Source organism: Ctenopharyngodon idella, chromosome 20, assembly GCF_019924925.1.
Source record: "Ctenopharyngodon idella isolate HZGC_01 chromosome 20, HZGC01, whole genome shotgun sequence".
Lineage (NCBI taxonomy): Eukaryota > Metazoa > Chordata > Actinopteri > Cypriniformes > Xenocyprididae > Ctenopharyngodon > Ctenopharyngodon idella.
The window spans coordinates 19,273,467-19,294,631 of NC_067239.1; the positions used below are offsets into that span (position 1 = coordinate 19,273,467).

Below are 21,165 nucleotides of genomic sequence, written 5' to 3' on the forward strand. Positions count from 1 at the left end.
TCCCCATGTGCATCAATGAGCCTTGGCCACCCATGACCCTGTCGCCAGTTCACCACTGTTCCTTCCTTGGACCACTTTTGATAGATACTGACCACTGCAGACCGGGAACACCCCACAAGAGCTGCAGTTTTAGAGATGCTCTGACCCAGTCGTCAAGCTCTGTCACCCATGGAACGTAACCGTGTTTGATGGACAACCAACAAACCCTGCTGAGAAGAGTGAAGACTTCAATTTGGAATATAAGGTGTTATAAGGTGTGTTGAGATAAATACTCTGGAGCCAGACCTTGGAGAGCTTTGTATGTGAGCATAAGAAATCTCTATACTTAACTGGTAGCCAATTTAGTTACTTCAATACAGGAGTAATATGATCTCTAGTTTTGGTCCTAGTTAAAATTCTTGCTGCAGAATTTTGAACGTACTGTAACTTAAAGTATGCTTAGAAACCCCAAAAAGAATTGCATTACAATAGTCAATATGAGAGAAAACAAATATGTTAATTAACTTTTCTGCAGCTGAAAGGGATTTTGCAATATCTCTAAGATAAAAAAAATAAGTCTTAACAATGCTTTGTACATGAGGGTCAAATGTCAATGAGCAATCAAAGATCATTCCTTAATTTGCTCCGAAACTCAAGTACAGAACCATCAATGATAAGAGGACTTTGTTCAGCCCTACTGAGCTGATGAGGAGAACCAATAAGTCTTACCTCAGTATTATCACCATTTAAGCACAGAAAATTATTAGGCATCCATGATTTTTTATCCTCTGACCATGTTTACAGTGAATATAGATTTGTGTGTCATCGGCATAAAAGTGATACCCAAAATTTATAAGAGTTGACCAAGCGGGAATAAATAAAGACTAAAAAGTAAGGGTCCTAAAATTGAGCCCTGAGGGATGCCAGTAGAAACTGAACCAATATCAGACCTGTATTCTCCCAAAGCAACAAACTGTCTGTATCTAAACCAGTTTAAGACAGTGCCGGAAATAACAAAAACTGTTTCAAGGCGATTCATTAAGAGAGTATGATCTACGGTGTGGAAAGCGGCTAAGAGAAAAAGAATAGTGGAAGATCTAGCATCACAAGCCAAATGTAAGTCGTTATTCACTTTAACCAGGGCCATTTTAGTGCTATGAAATTTTTTAAAACCAGATTGCTCAAAAAAATATTACTAACAAAAAGATGATTATGTAACTGTAAAGCTACAACTCGTTCTAATTATATCACAGACACTGTTGCTCAAGAACGCTGCATTTCCAGTCTGCACATTTCTAGCTAGGGCCATTGTTATCAACCCTTGACCAAATAGCAAGTACTCTACTTTGCAGAGAACAGCCAGGAAAGGGCTATTTATCAGTGCCAGGAAGTGTCCTTTATCACATACTCTAACCAGCCGCTTCCTGAGCCCTAGGTGTTAGCACAGCTCCTACACTATTTTTGGGGCTCTCTGTCCTGCATTGTTTTAGTCAGGTCGTATAAGTGTCATGGCTGTGCACAACAGTATTTACACACAAGTATATACTTGGAGGCTAAAAAAAAAAAAAAATGGTCGTTTTCAAGCTTCAAAACAAGAAACTTATCCCATACTGTGATTCAAAATACAGATACTCCAAACATGCATTAGCACATGCTCAAATGCTCGCTTTTCCAAAATCAATACCGTCAGAAGCCATTAGGGAGGAGTAATTGTTCATCATGTCTGAATCACAAATGTATTCAGCCAACCACTCACTTAAAGAGGCATGTGTACACAAATATACAGTCATAATGGACATTGGCGCATAGCGACATCAGCATAAATTGACAGTATCAGGAACCTACCCACTCCAGGCTAGATTAATTATTTAGACTAGTGAGAGATGCAAGAAATGCAGAGGTGTTTCCCTATCTCCAGTAGCCTAATTGCATTGTACACACAATCATCTTACTAAATTAGCTGTTTTTCCATTTCATGCGGACAGGAAATGATCTTCCGCTGAGCTGCAGGATGAATATCTGTTGCAAATATAAGTGTTTTCTCCTTGCTTGCACTGAACTAGACATTTCTGTCTTGAAAGTAATGTTCCAGTGTGCATTAAGTAACATGTCACAAGAGTGTTACATTTGCAGTGCATTTATGTTCTTTCTTACCAGAGACCTGCAGGAAAGGGCACATGTTGCGTAAATGCTAATTATTAGAGCAGGTAGCTAAGAATAGAAGTCAAGTGTTAAAGTCTGACTGTGACTAAAGTAAAGAGGACTGTAGTATTAGACTGAAATGTAACAATACAGTAAAAAAAAAAATCTAGAAAGAATATGATTGTTTCAAATATCAACTCAAAATTTTCACTGATTGACCTGCTTGAGTTGAAATGTATCCTATTCATGAGATTAATGAGATATATACACAACGTAATATTCCAAATTTTATCTTAAAAAAATTATGCAAATACACAAGTAAACTTAAAGTTACATACAATTTTGAATGTGCAAAAAATAGACAGTAAATAACTAAATCAAAGGTTTCACAACATTTAATGTACTCAATGTTATTTCAGCTCAGGTTTACACGACAGGGACAATTTTCACATGTTTTTGTTAAAAGTTGATACAACTACATTTGTAAAATTGACTAAAATTAAAAAATATGTGTCAAAATACTGACTAAATGTAACATTCAAAAAAACAAAAAAAAACCAACCTAAAAATAAAAATTAACAAATGCGCTTGGTACTGCAAAAGTAGGGTAAGAGTTAGTTATGAAAGGAGGAAAAAGATAGGGTAACACTTTATAATAAGTATACAATAATAAAGTACTTACAAATCACTAAACTATTAGTTTATAGTTAATTCATAGTTAATATATTATAGTCTCTACTATATAAGCAATAAGGTATGAGAGGCTGTGCTGTATCGTGAATAAGTCACAGCTGAAGGGCATTGTTAAGCACAACGCGAAGCGGAGTTCCTGTAACCCCTTCAGCCATGACTTATTCACGAAACAGCACTAGCCTGGAGTACCTTATTGCTTTTATAAAATGGTTACCACACAGTACAAATATTAAAGGCAAAAAATATGTGTCAATGCAACTTTCATGAAGTAAAATCACTAAAAGCCTTCCTTCCGCCGGAAAAAAATAGTCCCTGACTGTGAACAGCAACAGAAATTACAATATTACGCCATTAGATGGCGGCAAAGACTGACTTTATGAGCAAGTCACTCACTTTTTTTTTTCATATTGAAAAGACTGAATTGTTGTGAACATGGAACAAGACACAACTGACAAATGCTTTGACTAGCGCTGTCAGTCACGGGAAAACCTCTCAACTGTTAAAAGGACAAGATAATACATTGGACATTTAACCAGATTTTTTTATAATGAACATAGGACTGACCTGAAGGAAAATGCTAAATCTGAATGCAGGTAATAAACTTGCTTACTCGATCTTTCTCACAATACATAAACAGTAAGCTTCAATGAACAATATCAATTGAGAAGAAACAGTTTACATTGCTAAGAGTGGTTGCTAAGGGTGTTGTGTAGTGATACACAGAACTGTTGGGTGAAGCGGTCATAGCCGTGTTTTATCGTGAATAAAACACAGCTATTGACCAATCAGAATCGAAGACAGGAACTAACCATTTTATAAATTGTTAGTATATTAATAGGTTATATACAAATAGTAAGTTCTTCATTCATTTTCAGTAATTAACACAGTTATTGTTTAATTAGCTGTAGTAAATAAATTGTTAATTGGTTATTAGGAGTAAATAGTTCTAGGTCACAGAAAATGGGAAAATGTAATTAATTAAGTGCTTTAAATCAGCCTTTATTAGATATTAATTGCATTCACACACACGTGTTGGCATGTGTTGTTTACGGGAACTCTCCATAGGCGTAATAGTTTTATACTGTACAAACTGTACAATCTATCCCCTTACACTAACTCTACCGCTATACCTACCCATCACAGAAAACTATAATACATATTTTTTTTAAAAAGGAACACTTAATACTAATGCAATTAATGTCTAATAAAGGTTGGTTCAAAGCACTCAATGACATTTTCCCATTTTCCATGACCTAATCTAAAGTGAGAACTATTTACAATTAATTTGTTAAAGCATAATAAAACATTTAATTATTTAAATATGAGCTAATTAAACAACAATAATTTGGTTAATTACAGTGACAATGAATAAAGAACTCACTATTTGTATTGTATATAGCCTATTAATATATTAACAATGTAGAGAGACTACAATATATTAACTATGAATTAACTATAAACTAATAGTTTGCAAATGATTTAGTAATAAGTACTTTATTACTGTATACTTATAAAGTGTTACCAAAAATGGTTTGGTTTTTATGGCATTGGTTCTTTATCCAATTTCTATCCTGGTTCTCTTTTATTAGTGCAAATACCGGAGAGCTCAGTCTTGTTAACATCTGCACAGGATTTTGACAGCATTTACAACAGCCAGCACTCTTGGGAAGAGCTCTAAGCCCTTTGCTCCCACTACTTGCTCTACAACATGTTTATTTTCAAGTGCACTAAAAATTCCCTATTGCATTGTTCAACCAAAGTTCCAGAGCAGAGGACATTCCACTTCAGTCTGGGTCTGTGCACTCAAGTCTTCTACATGTCCATTTCCAATAGTTTAAGGGAGACAATAACTCCATTGACATTTACTCGCTGATATATCCGAAATGTCTCCTACCGCACATACATGAAAATCCAGCAAGGTTATTTGACTTCACTAACTTGGGCAGATACTGTTGTATCTGAATCGACGGCTGCAGGTAAGAGATGCCCTTTACATTCTTTTCCATTTCGGGTCAACATTAGCATTTCCACAAAAAGAAGATTCTCTTGCAGCATTTAAAAGTGACTTAATTCTGCAAATTCGGCGATACCAGTAGAAGCGACTTCCACAATCGGATTCAGCTACGCGCAGCCACGGTCACAAGAGGGTTAACGTCACAATCAGAGGCAGATCAGCAGGAGGACGTGAGGAGCCCTTGGCAATCCAGCCCTGCTCTTCAACAGGCTTTGCTGATTACTTACTGCAAGGTGCAATTATCCTCGCCGCTACCGTGGCAAAAATCAGCCTCTCCCACAAAAGCACAACACTGATGGAGAGAGACAAAAACATAAAACAAGGGCACAGATCGCAGCAATAATAAACACGAGGAGACGTGGGATGACATTCAACTATTGCATTTAGATTAATTTATTGGCTCAGAAAGCAATGGCAGATTACACCTCATAGAGCAGGCGGCAAGCAAGAGCCATTTGTTTTGACCAGTTCATGAATAATTACAGCACCTCAAATCAAGTTTTTTTTATTATTATTTATTTATGAAACCTTAATACTGTAATCACTGGAAAGTCTCTTTTTAAACCTCTACACTTTACAAAGAAGATGAACAGTATATGTAAACAGTACTTTTTGTTTGTAATCTTAATGCTCCTTTTTAAAATGTGCACATCATTAAAAACACAATTCTTTAAAGTTTAGATGGGAGAATATATGGAATAACGTCTAATGGCACAATATAAAAGAGATCAAGGGAGGGAAAACTATCCCAGCCTCATCTCTCTCAAAAGTGACTGCAATACGCAAGAACAAGAAGCAACATCAAGAGCCATATGTTTATGCATGTCCATAAACGAATAGCGATAGATTTATACAAAATGGAAAAAACGAAGGAAAAAAAAAAAAACAGTGCAAAGAAACTTAAATCAGAAAGCTAAGAACAAAATTAGAAGAGATAGGAGATAGAGAATGAATAAAAAAAAATTCACATTCCCACAGTCATCAATATTTACCTTGAACAAAAACATTTATGCATTTAAAATGATAAAAGATTGAGAATGTTGGGAGAATGAATACCAAACCAGAGTGGAGTGATGCGAGAATAAATAGCAGTCGTGTTTTCTGCAGTCAGGGAGTTTGATGCTCTCGTTTCAAACTCCTGACTCAGCCTAGAAATGAAACGAAAAATCTCATGTCGTTCTCCACATTGTGCAAGTCGTCCCTGTTAACAGGGAGTTTTGACCGAGGCAAAAGTTTGGCATTCTTAGTGTTTCGTTCTCTGCGGGCATCAGGAGGCACTTTCTGAGACACTTCGAGTGATTCCTAGAACAGAATCGATTATGGCTGCTCACTCAAATCGAAGTTACCTCCGGATCCATTGTGCACATCTTCTTCATAATACGTAAAGTATCCAGAAAGCGACTCCGCCTTCATTATACTGAGAAACCAGCTAGTGCTTCCTGAAGAGTATAAACAGTATAATGAAGGAGATCTATACAATATACATTACTTGGGTCAGTGATATAAGTAGGACAGGATGTTTGGTCTTTGATTCCTGACCTTTCTGCTCTGGGAATGCCGCTATGTTTGGATGAGGGACTGAGAAACTGACAACAAGAGCAAAGTGCTATAACCGGGTGTGAGATTACAGGGCAGTTGTTCAATATTATTGATCCCAGACTGCGAAACTGGCTCTTAACTAAGCCATCCCCCTCTGGTTCCACGCTCTTTGCGCAATGACGGCCAAAGCATCCAAGATCTGACTCTGTCTGAGTGCATTCTTTCTGAGGCTAGTTCCTGCAAGCAGCCCATTGCATCTTTTTTATGAGAACTTTTGTCTCCTGTTATGAGTTCAGATATGATTCTGAAAAGGCTCCTAGTTTTTTTTCTCCTTCCTTTTTTCCCCTTTTCTCAGAAAGGCACCTCCTCCCATCCCTGATATTGAATCCAATACCCGTGTCTGCTTTTTACAGCGTTATCTCTTGTTTGAATGGAAGGTTTCCATCACTATGAGTGTGTATAGGCAACGTGGAAACAAACTGGAATAGATTAGAGCTGAAGTCAAGTGAGACGATCACTTATTACCACTAGATGGCACTAAAGCAACACAATAGCAGACTAGGGCACCACAACTTGCACAACAAAAGATACTGTGCAGCTCAGGCAGAACTCTACTAGAAATAAAAATAATACCAAAAATAAAAACAGAGTCCAAAAGAAGTGACATCCTCTTCCGAAATGGAACGCTATTCACAGATGTCCGTTGTACTGCACGCATAGAGAATCGAAATTGTTTACTCTTAACATAAATGAAATAAATTACTGAACTGTTCCCAAAATAAGACATGTCCTTAAATTCCAGACTTGTAGGATCATCAGTGTTCGTACCACAGACTTGAGATGTACTCGAGAGGAATCAAGGCAGAATATTGCCAAAGTCGTTATGTTTTTTTGCGCAAGTCCAGTCTTTAGGACAAGGATTCAGACTCCCTGCTATTGCTTTGATTGATGTTGAGATGAAACATCATAACACAACACAAATTTTGACTTCATTATGAGCAAATCACTTCATGCCACCTTCAGAAAAAAAGGTACGTTCCTTGTTTTGAAACGCAAAAGGTATCCGAAGAGCAGGGCGGCACATGGAGTTTGTAGATTGGAACATGCAGACAGACTTTTTACAGTTTGAGGGGAAAAGCACAAACTCCAAAACCACAATGACGCCGCAAAATTTCACGACATGGTGCTGAAATGTGGTTGTGTAGCAGAGGAGTCTTCTACTCGGGCTCTGAGGCAGGGGGGTCTTCGTGGGGCAGGGCAGTAGCACTGTCCAAATGACTGGAACCGAATGTCAGTTTGTCAGTTGTTAAGTAGGGCACAGGAGGGACAAGAATGGAACAGCCTGGAAGGCAGAGACTGGCATCACAGCTAGTTACTAGTTACTCCTGTGGGCACTTCTAATGATGTCCCGAGGGATCTAGAGTGGAGAAGTCATCACAGAAAAGGGCTGAAGATTTGTTTTTTTGCCCTTCCCTGACTTTGAGCCATGTCAGCCACGTCGCCACAGATGTGTTGAGAGTTTGTAGAGGAATGCTAATGTGAATAACAAATTGTGTTGAATTGTGAATGGACAATTCTCAATCCGGTCACACATGGGAGTAAAAGTCTCTCCCATGTCTGTCTGGTCCTCGAGAAGTCTATTGATCTTGACTGTCTTCTGCAGATGGCTCAGTTCAGATCGATGGTGTTAAAGACCCACTCTGTGAACTTCTTGAGCTTGGCAGCAGAGCTTTGGGACTCTTCCTGCAGCCTCTGATTGTCCTCCCAAAGCCTCTTAATTTGTGCCTGAAGTTTCAATTTCTCTTCCCTTTCCTGGAAGAAAAAGAAAAAGATAGTGAGAGAATGATAAATGTGAAAGTGAATACACTAGCTTTAAATATTGACAGAGCTCCTGTTTACAACAGTTACTAGGGTTGTAAATGCAACACAAAAAGCAAAATACATTCAATTATTCCAGGCAAATTATCAAGCACTTTTTATCTAGGAAAAATAAAGGCAAAACGACAGTTACTAATTCTGATGTTCCAAAGCGACCCTTGTCGCTTGTCAATTACAGTTGTTCAAGATTTGATGACTATTAAAGTTTCATATAACTTCCAGAAGTAAAAATCCCCCTCATTTTCTCCATAGGGGAATTATAAACATTTAAAGACAGACTTACTGTGAGATACAAGGTTGTTAAAGGGTTAGTTCACCCAAAAATTACTCACCCTCATGTCATTCCAAACCCGTAGAGCTTTGTTCACCTTCGGAACACAAATGAAGATATTTCTGATGAAATCCGAGAGCTCTCTGACTTCTCCATAGACAGCAATTTTATTGTCACTTTCAAGGCCCAGAAAGGTAGTAAAGACTTCGTTAAAATAGTCCATGTGATTACAGTGGTTCAGCCTTAATTTTATTTAGTGACGAGAATACCTTTTGTGCACAAAAAACAAACAAAAATAATAACTTTATTTAATTTCTTCTCTTCCTTGTCATTCCCGTACACTGTTTACGTTGTATACACAGTGCAGCGCTTCTGTGTTCTATGTCAGAACGCCGGCTCAGTATTGGCCGACGCGTCATAAAATTAAGGTTGAACCTTAACCTGTTTTAACAATGTCTTTACTACCTTTCTGGGCCTTGAAAGTGGTAATTAAATTGCTGTCTATGGAGGGGTCAGAGAGCTTTCGGATTTCATCAGAAATATATTAATTTGTGTTTCGAAGATGACTGAAGGTCTTACGGGTTTGGAACGACATGAGGGTGAGTAATTAATGACAGAATTTTCATTTTTGGGTGAACTAACCCTTTAATAACTGTCACATGTTTTTGTTGAAGCTATCAGCCAGCATTATTTCATCTTATTTTTTAAATAATCATGCTCAATGCTGGAATTTCTGGAAAAACTTCACCAATCAGAGAATTGCTAGAAGCGATAATCTTCAAATCAATATTTATTTTTATATTTCTCCATTCATGGCATTATTCTTTTCCTTTTGTCTTCTAGTCACATTTTCAAATAGTTTTTTGTTGTGATCCACATCGTAGCTGGTTGTATTGGTTCATGGCTTATAACTCCTAAATACTTTAAAATCCCTATCCGAAAAACACTTTCAAAACCAAGGCCCAAGAAAAAGTGGACGGGCACTTTTGCACTTTACTGACATTTACACGTGGTTGCCAATCTGTTGAATTAATGAAAATTAATGTTTCACACATTGATGGTGCATTACCAGCACAAGCAGGGCCATCATTAATGAGGGAAAAGTGGAAACAATTCCCGACGGCCCACACTTTAACTGACACCCTCGGACAACAACTGAATATTGTATAAGTTCTACTCACTTTCTTCAAGTCCTCCTGCAACATCTTCACCAAAGCTTCCAGCTGAGAAACCTTCCCACTGTAGCTTGAAGGCCCCTCACTAACAGAAGAAACAGAGTTAGGACAAAATGGATGCCATATGCAAGAAACTACAGCATAACTAAGAAACCACATACACAATACATATACAATAAGAATTACATATTATTTGTTGGACTATTCAGAAAAAGCTGAGATGTGAGAGGGTAGTGGATGTACCTGGGGGAGAGTCTGGTGTGGGGCACTGGCTGCAGCTCTAGATGCTGAGGACTGAGTGAAGTCTCTCCTCTCTGACTGACGTCTTGAGAACTAAACATAAACCCTCTTTGCACTGAGAAGGGAATGGGAGTGTGATGGAGTTGAGAGAAAGAGAGAGAGAGATGATGGTGTGATGACAAGCAGAGCATTAATTTAACTGTGAAGGCAGTATTAGGCATATGATAAAGCAGCACCTCGAGCTTAACACAGCCACACATTCCAAGACATAATTTCACATCTGTCCATCAGTGCAAGCCCTCAGGGGACATTCCCATTAATGTAACAGCATTTCACTCATTATTCCAAATCCTTATGTTCCAGCAAATTCAGCATGTTATATCATCACGCAAAATGGATAAACCCTTATCATCATAAATCCCAGTAATGGGTGTTCCTTTAACTATGGGCACTTTTCGCCTTGTGTTGTGACCCTTTAGAAATTAAACTCCCTTAAAACACATTTCACTCTCATTAAGTTATTTAATTTTACAGTCAAAGCAGAATTTTTTGTAATTTTTTCATGAACATTCCCACCACAAGCACCATTCTCTCCACATCTGTGTTGTGTTTGCTGTTTGATAACATTCTATGGTGGAAATGACTGATGGAAATAATTTTGGGATAAAATGGTCTACACTTTCTAAAGCTAATTATATGAATCATAATTGCATACAATCAGTGTTATTGTTAGCCAAGATTAAAATTATTACAACTTGTTTTCAGTAATTGAAATAAAGCTGAAATAAAACAAAACTAACTAGGCAACCAACTCAAATAAGTAATTTGAAGTACTAAAATTACTAAAACTAAACTACAAAACAACTGCATGTGTCTTGTGGAGGTTTGCAGTTTTGAGTGATCAATGGTCAGTTTTTCTTTATCGATGATACTTGATACTTTTCACTGACGTGCACGGGTGAATGATGTAAGCAATATCCCCTTACTGATAACATTTTATGTTTTATAAAAAATTTAAAAAAAAAAAAAAAAAAAAAAGCTACATAGTGTAGCTTTAACAAACAACCCTTGACATATAAAAGTGCCCATTATTGAAGAAACTATTTGTGAATTTTAATAAAATAGAAACCTCTCCCTCCTACAGAAGATGGACAGGTGGATTGTGCAAAGCTGTGACATAGCTGAGGAGGAGAGATAAAGAGAAGAGAAATGGGCTCACTGCGCTGTGGTCTTCTCTCACCCTCGAAAGCATTGGCAACATCCACAAGGTGGGTCCAGTCCAGGCCGCTGTCTGTGTCCGTGTCCGGGAGAGGCATGAGACCCAGTTCAGGAGGAGGCAGCCTGTGCCGCTCGTGCAGGTCTGCTAGAGAGGTGTCAGACGCTGAGAGGTCACCTAACACATAGCCAATGAGAAAACGTGAGGTGGCGTGTGTGTGCGCATGTGTGTGATTGTGTGCTTTTGCCCAGTTAGAGATTGTGGAGTGTGCATCTTACACAACATAATGGGGATTTCAATGAAACATTCAGCTGAATTTTAGCTTTGAAGTTATAAACATTTTGCATTTTTGTTAAATGCAGTGTCTCAATTTTTCACAGAAATTTGTTTGAGATCAAACAATAATTGGTGGAGCCCCTGCAGTACTGTCGCAGACCCCCTGTTGATGACTCCAGGCTTATTAGATTTGTTTTATGATATTTTGCATTTTCAGGACATAATATCAATAGATTGTGCTACCCTGTAACGGCACTATGATCCAATCATGAAAGGTTTTCTCACCATGCATCTTGATGCCCATTTTGTAGGAAGGTCTGCGCAGTGGGGCGCCACGGGTGGTCGGCGATCGTGGAAGGGTAGAGCAGCTGAAGAGCACGTCACTGGCCAGAGCCTGCTCCAGAACTGAATCTCCCAGAGAAGGCAGCCGCTGACCCCGGTATATACTCTCATCTGACAGGGTGCGGTGTAGAGAACGCCGCCCTGAGCTTGCTAGACCTGAGGAGGAGGACTGCAGAGAAGAGGAGGGAAGGGATATGATTGCAGTAACTGACCCTGTATTACTGTAATCCACATTTCATTTTTCTAATAAAAATTGAGATTTAAAATGCAATTTTTTTAAAAGAGCTCTAGGTTTGCTGTGCAAAAATATATCAATATGACTATAAAAATAATGTTATTATTAAAAAATATTACAACAAGACTTTCATTGTAAAAAAAAAAAAAAAAAAAAAGTATTTAAAAAAATTATATTTACCATAAATAAGCAATACTGCGCTTCACTCACCAAAATGGCAGCACACTGGCTCAGTATCATAGTGCTTTTCAGTTGATGACGTACCTTCTCCTTGTGCTGAATGGATGGGGGACTTTCTGGTGTGATGAGTTTCTTCAGATCTTCTTCCACTGTGGACTTGCACATGGCTTGAGGAGAGTGCAGATCCCTAAGAGAGGGCCTTGATTGAGAAGACCCAGCGTCTGTCCCCTCACCCTGTGGTCTTCTGGGGGGAAAAGCATAATGCAAGATTTTGAATTAAAATATCAATTCCTTTACTCTGACAATTTTAAAGCCCACGTGTAGTCAATAATTTTATCCCTTAAAACTCATCTTTGATCACCAAAATACCATATTTAAATGTTTTTTTCCTGTGAAAAAAAAATTCTTCATGCCTTAAAATAGCTTGAATGTAACTCTACACCCTTGTTTCACTTACAAGGATTCATGAATATGCAAATTAGCCCCGCCTCCACTCACACTAGCTCAGAGACCCACTCTGTCAACTTTTACTCAAGTTACTGTAGTAAACGCTGCACAAAGGTATCGCTCTATACAAAGTCAGACACATAACGGTAATTAATATGACTAGCCTTTTGCTTGCTATGTTATCAAACAGCTAATAATGGGTTGCTAATGTTACACAAACCATGTTCCTGTTCGCCATCTTAGTCTGCCTTTTAAAAATCAGCAACGGTTTAAACATCATAGAACATCAGTGGAAAAAGGCAATTAGTTCATATTAACATCATAATATACATCATAATTCACCCGCTGTATTGCTAAATGTCCACGATTTTTCATATCAACAGAAAAATATACCAGAACGTCTTCTCTTGAGACTCCTCTGCTTTGCAGCATAGTATGATATGCTAAAGCCCGCCCACACTTTGACATGATTGGTTACAAGGTAGTTTGTGATGTCAGAAATGCCTGCATTTTCAAACCGATTGGTTCACTAGACTTTTAAGGAGAAAATACTCAGCAATAGTGCTGACTTATGAATTTGCACACGGTTTGTCTGAAATCATATTAAAAACACCACTTAGACATATAAACAATGTTAAAAACAAACATTTACATATTTACAGGATCAATATGCACATATTCTCTTTCACTGTTATTACTCTTCCTCTCCAGAAGGTGGCAGTCATGTATTAGTAAAAAAACAAAAATCCAAGAGGCAGAGCAAAACAAAACCCAAACATCAATCCTTCACATCTTTAAAATCCAGTCACACATCTTTTAACCATCCATCATCCTCACGGCCAAGCTCCTTTACTTACTTGCGTGTGTCCCCAAAGTCCACAGAGTTGATGGTGCTGCCCGGTTTCCTCCAGCCGATAAGGTACTTGCTAGTGGCCCCTTGGCGAGGATAGAAACTCTTGGGGCCAGGTGACACCGAGCTCTGGGAGGAGGAGGAGGAGGGGGAGGTGGCCGAGGAAGACTCTTCACGTGGGGAGCTGTGGCTAGAGCTCAGGACTGCAGGGCTGACAGAGTGGCGTGTGCTGAGGGAGGGCCAGATAAGGGAAAACATGTCTAGACTGTCTCAGAAAATATATATCCTAGAAAAATAGTACACATACTATATAGCATCATATTTGCCATAATATTACTACTACTACAAAAAAAAAAATGATACAGTATATCAAAGAATTGTAACATGTAAAACTAACATCCAAACTCTGGAGCACATTTCTGGATAGATAAACATTTCTTGCTCAGACAAAACTCATCACCACAATGCTAAGATGTATGTGGTTGCCATTGTGTTGCTACATAGTTGCTAGGGTGTTCTGGATGCTTTATAGAGAAAATATAATGCATTCTTAGGGAAAACTAAGGTGTTCTGGGTATTGATGTTTGGTTATTTGCTCAAATTAAATAAGCCCACTGCCACCATGCAAAGATGTGTGTTGTATGGTTGCCATGGTGTTGCTATACAGTTGTTAGGGTGTTCTGGGTGGTTGCCAGGGCACTTCAAATGTGTTCTGGGTATTGCTAGGTGGTTGGTTACTTTCTCAAATCAATAGAGCCCACTGAAACGATGTTAAAATGTTGTGTGTGGTTGCCAGGATGTTGCTATGCAGTTGTTAGGGTACATCTAAGGTGTTCTAGGTGTTACTAGGTGGTTGCTTACAGGCCCAAATAAAAAAATTTAAAAAAAGCCCACCATCGCAATGCTAAAAATGCTGTGTGTGGTTCCCAGGGCTATGCAGTTGTTAGGGTACATCAAAGGTGTTCTGGGTATTGCTAGGTGGTTGGTTACTTTTCTCAAATCAATAGACCTTATGCGCCAGAGAAACAAGCGTGCCGCCATCTTTATAATATTGTCTTTGAACTTCCGTTTTTGCGGTAGCTCTGTATATTTCTATGGCATCACTGTCAAAGAATATTTAGCTGGTGAAGTGGATTTACTTGTTGTAGAGTTAATGAAAGTTATCATGAGCATTGTAAAACGAGCAGTTCATTCATAAATACGTAAGATCGCTTTGGAAATACAAACCGGAAGACAAAAGACAACGAGTGCAGCGCTGAAAAGGGGCGGGGCTACATAAGGTCTATAGAGCCCACTGATACGATGCTAAAATGTTGTGTGTGGTTGCCATGGTGTTGCTATGCAGTTCTTAGGGTACATCAAAGGTGTTCTGGGTGTTACTAGGTGGCTGCTTACAGGCCCAAATAAAAAAAGCCCACCATAACAATGTTGTGTGTGGTTGCCAGGGTGTTGCTAAGGTGTTCTGGAAGGTTGCAAGGGCATTGCTTAGGGAGTTTTGAGCATTTGCTAGGTTGTTGTTTGCTAGTCCATAAAAAAAATCTACAAGTCTGTAAAAGTTTATAAAGTGAATCAAAGCATACCTAGAATGGGAGGCCATGTCACTCAGACTGTAAGAACTGCCATCCCGGACCAGTAGATGGGTCGGTGGGCTTCGGGTAGTAGGCGGAACATCAGCAGGGGACACTGGGGACTCTGCAACGGGAGGGGACCTCTCAAGCACCCTCCGGCCCCCTTCTGTGGGGCTGTGCCAGGGTGAAGGAGCTCTTTCTCTGGCCCCAGCAGATCCCACAGCCAGCAGAGAGCTGGAACTCCCATGGGTGGGGCCGTATGACGTAGCATCGATGCCACTGTCAGCTGAAGCACCCTGCAGGTAGCCACCGCCACCCAGACCGTTCGGCTCAGCTTCAGGCTGCTCTGCCATCCCTCCACTACCCAGATCATACCACTTGTCATCGCTGTGACCCCCACTAGACGTAGTACTGGAAAGCGTATTACTGCTGGAGTGGGAGTACGGTCCTTCAGACTGTAAAAGAAAGGAAAGGTTCATTGAAAATGTCATATATTCAGAAAGAGTTAAGCTAGATTAGAAAACTAGATTTTCTGCTATAATGCTAAGGCATAGTACTTCTTAAAAAAAAAAAAAAAAGCTCATTAATAATTGTGCTAAATCAAAGTCGACCAACAAAATAAAATAAAACAGAAAATGATATCGGAGAGGACCACTGTAGACTCTTCTCATGACTGTGTGCTTTTTAATGACAAGAAAAGGTTTGTTCAGGTTGTAAAATGTTGTGCGCTCCCAAAAGCTTTAGGATATTTATGAAATAATGATTCTTAATATGAATTTATGTATTTAACGTGTAAGGAAAATATGTTATGTTTCACTTGATGCTTACACAACAATACATTTTCAGAGTAATTACACTGAAACCTTTCTTAAAAAATAGTGTTTTCAAAACCATATGAAACCCACATGAATACAAAGAGTAATTTTTTTCATACACTACTGTTATAAAGGTTTGGAGTCAGTAAGTTTTGTTTTAATGTTTTTGCAAGAAGTCTCTTATGTTCAACAAGGCTGCATTTATTTGATCAAAAAATACAGCACTAATACAAATCTTTTGTAACATTATAAATGTCTGCTGTCACTTTTGATCAATTTGATGCAGAATAAAAATATTACTTTCTTTCCAAATAAATAAATAAATCTTACTGACCCCGAATTTTTGAACAGTAGTGTATGTTACTGACCCAGCTACTAAAGTGTTCTGAGTGGATTTCATTGCATTTCTCAGCTATTACTTGGGTGCTCGGGGCTGATTTCTGGCTCAAGTCAAAATAGTCCACCCTCAATCATAAAAATGGTGCTTTTGACCATCCTTCTGACTAACATATTAACTAAGTGTTAACAAACTACTGTTTGTGGTGTTTTATGGTAATGCTCGCTACTTAAAGCTCCTTTAATGAAGAGGTACCATGGGGTACCATTTTTAATAGCAGTTATTTGCAGCATGAGAACCCACCTGGCTGCCCTTCTTGGGTGAAAGGTGAATGACCTGTTCCTGTCTCTGGATGCGTGGGCCGCCTGAGTAGGACGAGCTAGACTTAGTGACTGGAGCATCTACAGAAGATAAGAGATTGCATTAGAAAACAGGACATTTAGACAGTACTTGACAGAAAAAAACTCTGGTGAATACCGAAAATGAGGGCACAACAGCAGGGAGGAAACAGACACACTTGAGACTCATTTAGATGAGAAATGTCATAAACAAAGCCCAAAGTTCACATGCGTGTAAACACATGCACACACACACACACGTACACGCACGCACGCACACACACACACACACACACACACACACGTAAACACACACACTATAGATTATTCTCCTTGGGAAAAAAAATAAAAAAATAGACAATTAGGTCTCAAAGAAATCTAATATGACCAATACAGCCTATGCAGTCTGTGCTGATTTCATTAAAGGACAATGTGTGTAAAAGAAACTATTGTGTAATTGTTGGCTGTTACATAATGGCCAGCATAACAAAAATAGATGGTACAAGCAATTTAAGTACACAGACTTCAGAAGGGGGAGGGGGATGGACGGACAGGAAGCAGAATGTCAGAAAATGCAGAGGCATTTTCATAAAGATCATAAAGCATCAGAGACTTTGTGTGTCGCAGTTCACACAGACTGATTACACAGCGTTAAGACATAATCGAGTATTCATGGGCATAAATTTGAAAAAAGCATTACAAACATTTGTCTTTGTTAGGAAAATAAGGCCATTTCTCTGTACATGCATGAGCCACTGCAACATTGCTTTGTCAGAGGGGGGCAATTCCTTTCGAGCTTTTTGAAAAGGCTTTCCTTCCCTTCGACAACCTACTTCCTGCCTCTTACCTCCCTTTAGCTATTCAAAGCAGAGTTTTGTTTGTTTTTCAGAATAATAATACCTTGCAGTATCTCAGAACTCAAACTCAGTTTGTACAAACCACAATCTTTTAAGATGAAATAAAACACTCTTTACTCAAATTATTTCCTGAATATACAATTTTGTGCTAACATGACTGCTTTAGAGAAATGGAGCATCACTTTAGGAAAAGTATCTAGAAGTTACTGGGAAAAAGTAAAGGTTTGGATGTGAATGAGCATAATAAAAAGTCAGAAATGTGTCAAAAATTGCAAAAACTCAAAAGTTCATAAAGAGATTGTAAAATGAATCCATATGAATTGAGCGGTCAAGTCCAAATTTTCTGAAGAGACAATTACTTTATATGATGAACAGATTGAATTTAGGCTTTTACTCACATATAAACATTGATCAGCAAACAAACAGCAGCTCAACCGAACCTACTTGAGGCGCAAGAACAAACCTCCTGCGGAAGCTCAAGCATGCTGCGTAACACACAAGAATGAACCTCACTGGTTCTCACGTCAAGTGAACATGCTTGAGCTTCTGTATACCATACCTGATGTGTGCGCTAATGAATGTTTATACGTGCATAAATCTGTCAGTGTATAAAATGATCGTGTGTCTTCAGAAAATTTGGACTAAACCACTCAATTCATATGGATTAGTTTTACGATCTCTTTATGAACTTTTTGAAGCGTCAAAGTGTCAGTTGCATAGCTGTCAATGGAGGGACAGAAATCGCACAGATTTCATTAAAAAGTGTGTGTTTTGAAGATGAACGAAAGTCTTACAGGCTTGGAATGACATGAGTGAGTAAATGACGACAAAATTTTAATTTTTGGGTGAACTAACCCTTTAAGTTAAGGTTCTTTGGGTCTAAAATTTAAATCTTTACAAATATAACAAGTCAGCGAGGTGACCGCTTAAAGCCATCCCAAAAGACAAAACCGACATAGGTCAGCATTTGGTGACTGACCTCTCATGCTCCAAAAAGTTGACTGCAATCATAAGCGGCATATAATTCTAGGCTGTGGTAACATTTACAGCACTGGTCATAAGGTTTACTGGGCCAAATTGCTCAGATGTGTTTTGATGTGTTTTGTGTGGGCCGGACCCTGCTATTACCATCCGAGTCTCCGAGAGGCCACATAGCGGAGCTAAGAGGGGTCAATAGAGTGTGGAGGTGGGCCGCTTGACCACAACAGTCAGAGAAGCTGAAAGCAGTGAGATGGTTACAGAGAAATATACAAAAGAGGGACATAAACGGAGACAAAGCGAGAGACAGACAGACACAGTGGAGACAGCATAAGACAGCCTGCAGGACCTGCAGTCTTATATTAAAAAAAAAAAAAAATGTGAATATTCCTGTCAAAAACAGGAGACATGTGGAGAAGCAAAGGAATGGAGAGAGGAAGAGAAACAAAAAAAATACGCAGAAAGGGGGTGGTAGTGTGAGTCACAGCACACTTGGACCTTGAAGAGTGAGAGTTGGGGGGGGGGCTAGAGGCACATAAAGCGCTGCTTACACAACCGTACCAGCAGGAAAGAGGTATTTCTGTCTTTGCTTGAACCCATACACAGCCTGCTGTTCAGAGACACCGTTTATGTTTGCTGCTATTCACTGGACACAGCTTACTTTCAAAGGCTATGCTTGATCTATCGAGCGCTCTAAAGTTGACCACGGTTATACAACAGAGAGGTATTCAGGGGGAGGGAAGGATCAGATGATCTGCTGTGTTAGAAGGGTGAGAAAACCGAACTGAGCCGAGCTGCTGTCAAAAACAAGTGTGGCCCAACAAAAAGAAAAAAGTAGCCGTCAATGCCAGGTGGAAACATGGGATACCAAAACCACACAGCCTACAGCATGGCAACAAGCACCCTGAGAAAGAGTTTCATTGCATTGGTTCTTATGCTAGCACGTCTGTATGGTGTTTCCTTGAGCTCTTGGGTAAAAAAAAAAAAAAAAAGTCACTTTCAGTGTTTTCTAATGAAAGCACTTGAGAAGAAAGACTAGGTTTTTACATATCTTCAAATGAATGTGAGTGGTCATGTGGTCGCCACTATGCTAAGGTGTCGTGGGTGGTTGCTGGGACATTACTATGCAGTTGCTAAGGTGTTCTGAGTGGTTACTTACTGGCCTAAGTCAAAAGAGCCCACCCTCAAGTGTCTTTGATATTCTGATCCTCAGATCCTTCCTCCAATGCAAGCCTATGGGATGTTTTCACCCACTTTATTATTGTCCTGGTAAAATCCTAAGTCCGAGCTTTTTGTAAAATAATAGTGCACCTGTCCCCAACAATCCACATGATTTGTGGTTCCATGTCTGTAACATCAGTGCTGTTTTTGTTAGTTAGGAGTGTTACCGATACACTCGTGTCACATTCCGATACAAATCGAGATACTGAATACACAAAATGATACTACCGTGATATTTTAAGTAAAAAAAAGGAGTGTTTTTTTTAAATTATTATTATTACTTTATTATTAATAAAATAATATTATTATTATTTTATTATTATCAGGACCCACAAATATTCCCCCATTGCATTATTATACATTATATATACTAGTTTAATGTAGTAATGTCACTGAAACTCCATAAACTTTCCTTTTTTACCCTCACGCAGTACTCGCGCTTTCAATGCAGGTATTTTTTGGATCTCTTACACAGACAACCTGCGCACGTACAGACTCTCCCAGTGCTCGCTATGTGCCGCCTCTCCCGCTATTAATGCATTATACTTAAACCTATACATAAATATATAAACACTATAAATTAATTATACTTAAACTAAATGTGATATGGTGATTTAAATGATGTTTGCGCTTCAGATGATCAATGCAATCAATCACAGTTCTAATCGCAAGAAAGCGTGTCAAAATGATTATTCCCAAACGGTTAATGGTTAGTTCATCCAAAAATTTAAATTCTGCATTTACTCAAAATGATTATTCCCAAATGGTTAATGGTTAGTTCATCCAAAAATTTAAATTCTGCATTTTCCTCGTGTCATGCAAGCATTTGAATGTGAACATTTTACATTTTTGGGTGAATTATACCTTATAAATACAGTAAGCTGAGCCTTGAATAAAACTAACTCTATATCGCAAATCATATAGTTTACATCAACGATACATATCGCAATATATTTTTATATCGCAATATCTCAATATAACGATGTATCATTACACCCCTATTGCTAACTAATATTAAAACCATTCAAAATTGTTTTCAGTAATTAAAATATAGTTGAAGATAAAATAGAAACCTAATACAAAATGTAGAAATGTTGTGAAATAAATAATTTTAAGATGTTAATCGTATAAGTTATATACGATTATATCTGTTAAAAAAGGAGCAATTGAACTGCCCTGTTGTTAATTTTTCTAAAGGTACAAAGTCAGAATGTTCCCTGTATAATAATAATAATAGACCATTTATTTTATATGTAAGCAAAATGGAAACTGAAATATGGTTAAATGAATCAGCGTTGAAACAACTCAAATCAAAAGCTTGTGAACTAGAATTGAATCAAATCTGGAAATCTGCATTGATACCCATGCCCCAAGCGATATTTTTGACTTGAGTTGGTCAAAATGATTTAAGAAATGCTTGAAATTGGCTAAAATTGTGGTGTTTTGTCTTCATTCATTCGCCTTTTCAATCTTTCATTCAGTTAATAGTTTTGTTGAGCTCATTCATTCATTCCCGCAGTGCTTCCTCCTACCCTCACTTTCAGACACCATAATTTAACACCCTTCCCTTTAAT

The 21,165-nt window shown here is 38.4% G+C and overlaps 1 protein-coding gene across 9 annotated transcripts in view; it reads right to left on the minus strand.

Annotated features, from left to right (window-relative positions):
• Positions 1-5,192: 5,192 nt before the first annotated feature.
• sipa1l1 (signal-induced proliferation-associated 1 like 1) overlaps positions 5,193-21,165 on the minus strand; it is a 77,086-nt gene continuing 61,113 nt past the window's right edge. For 5 of the 9 annotated variants that reach the window (XM_051874373.1, XM_051874364.1, XM_051874366.1 and 2 more), the window contains 9 exons: positions 16,501-16,598; positions 15,058-15,500; positions 13,485-13,706; positions 12,265-12,424; positions 11,709-11,934; positions 11,151-11,324; positions 9,935-10,046; positions 9,698-9,776; positions 5,193-8,179 (listed from right to left, as the gene is read on the minus strand). In XM_051874373.1, the coding sequence (XP_051730333.1) occupies positions 8,036-8,179; positions 9,698-9,776; positions 9,935-10,046; positions 11,151-11,324; positions 11,709-11,934; positions 12,265-12,424; positions 13,485-13,706; positions 15,058-15,500; positions 16,501-16,598 (1,658 nt within the window). In that variant the 3' untranslated portion in view covers positions 5,193-8,035. The remainder of the gene's footprint in view (positions 8,180-9,697; positions 9,777-9,934; positions 10,047-11,150; positions 11,325-11,708; positions 11,935-12,264; positions 12,425-13,484; positions 13,707-15,057; positions 15,501-16,500; positions 16,599-21,165) is intronic. The other 4 variants (XM_051874372.1, XM_051874371.1, XM_051874370.1 and 1 more) reach the window with 4 other exon arrangements.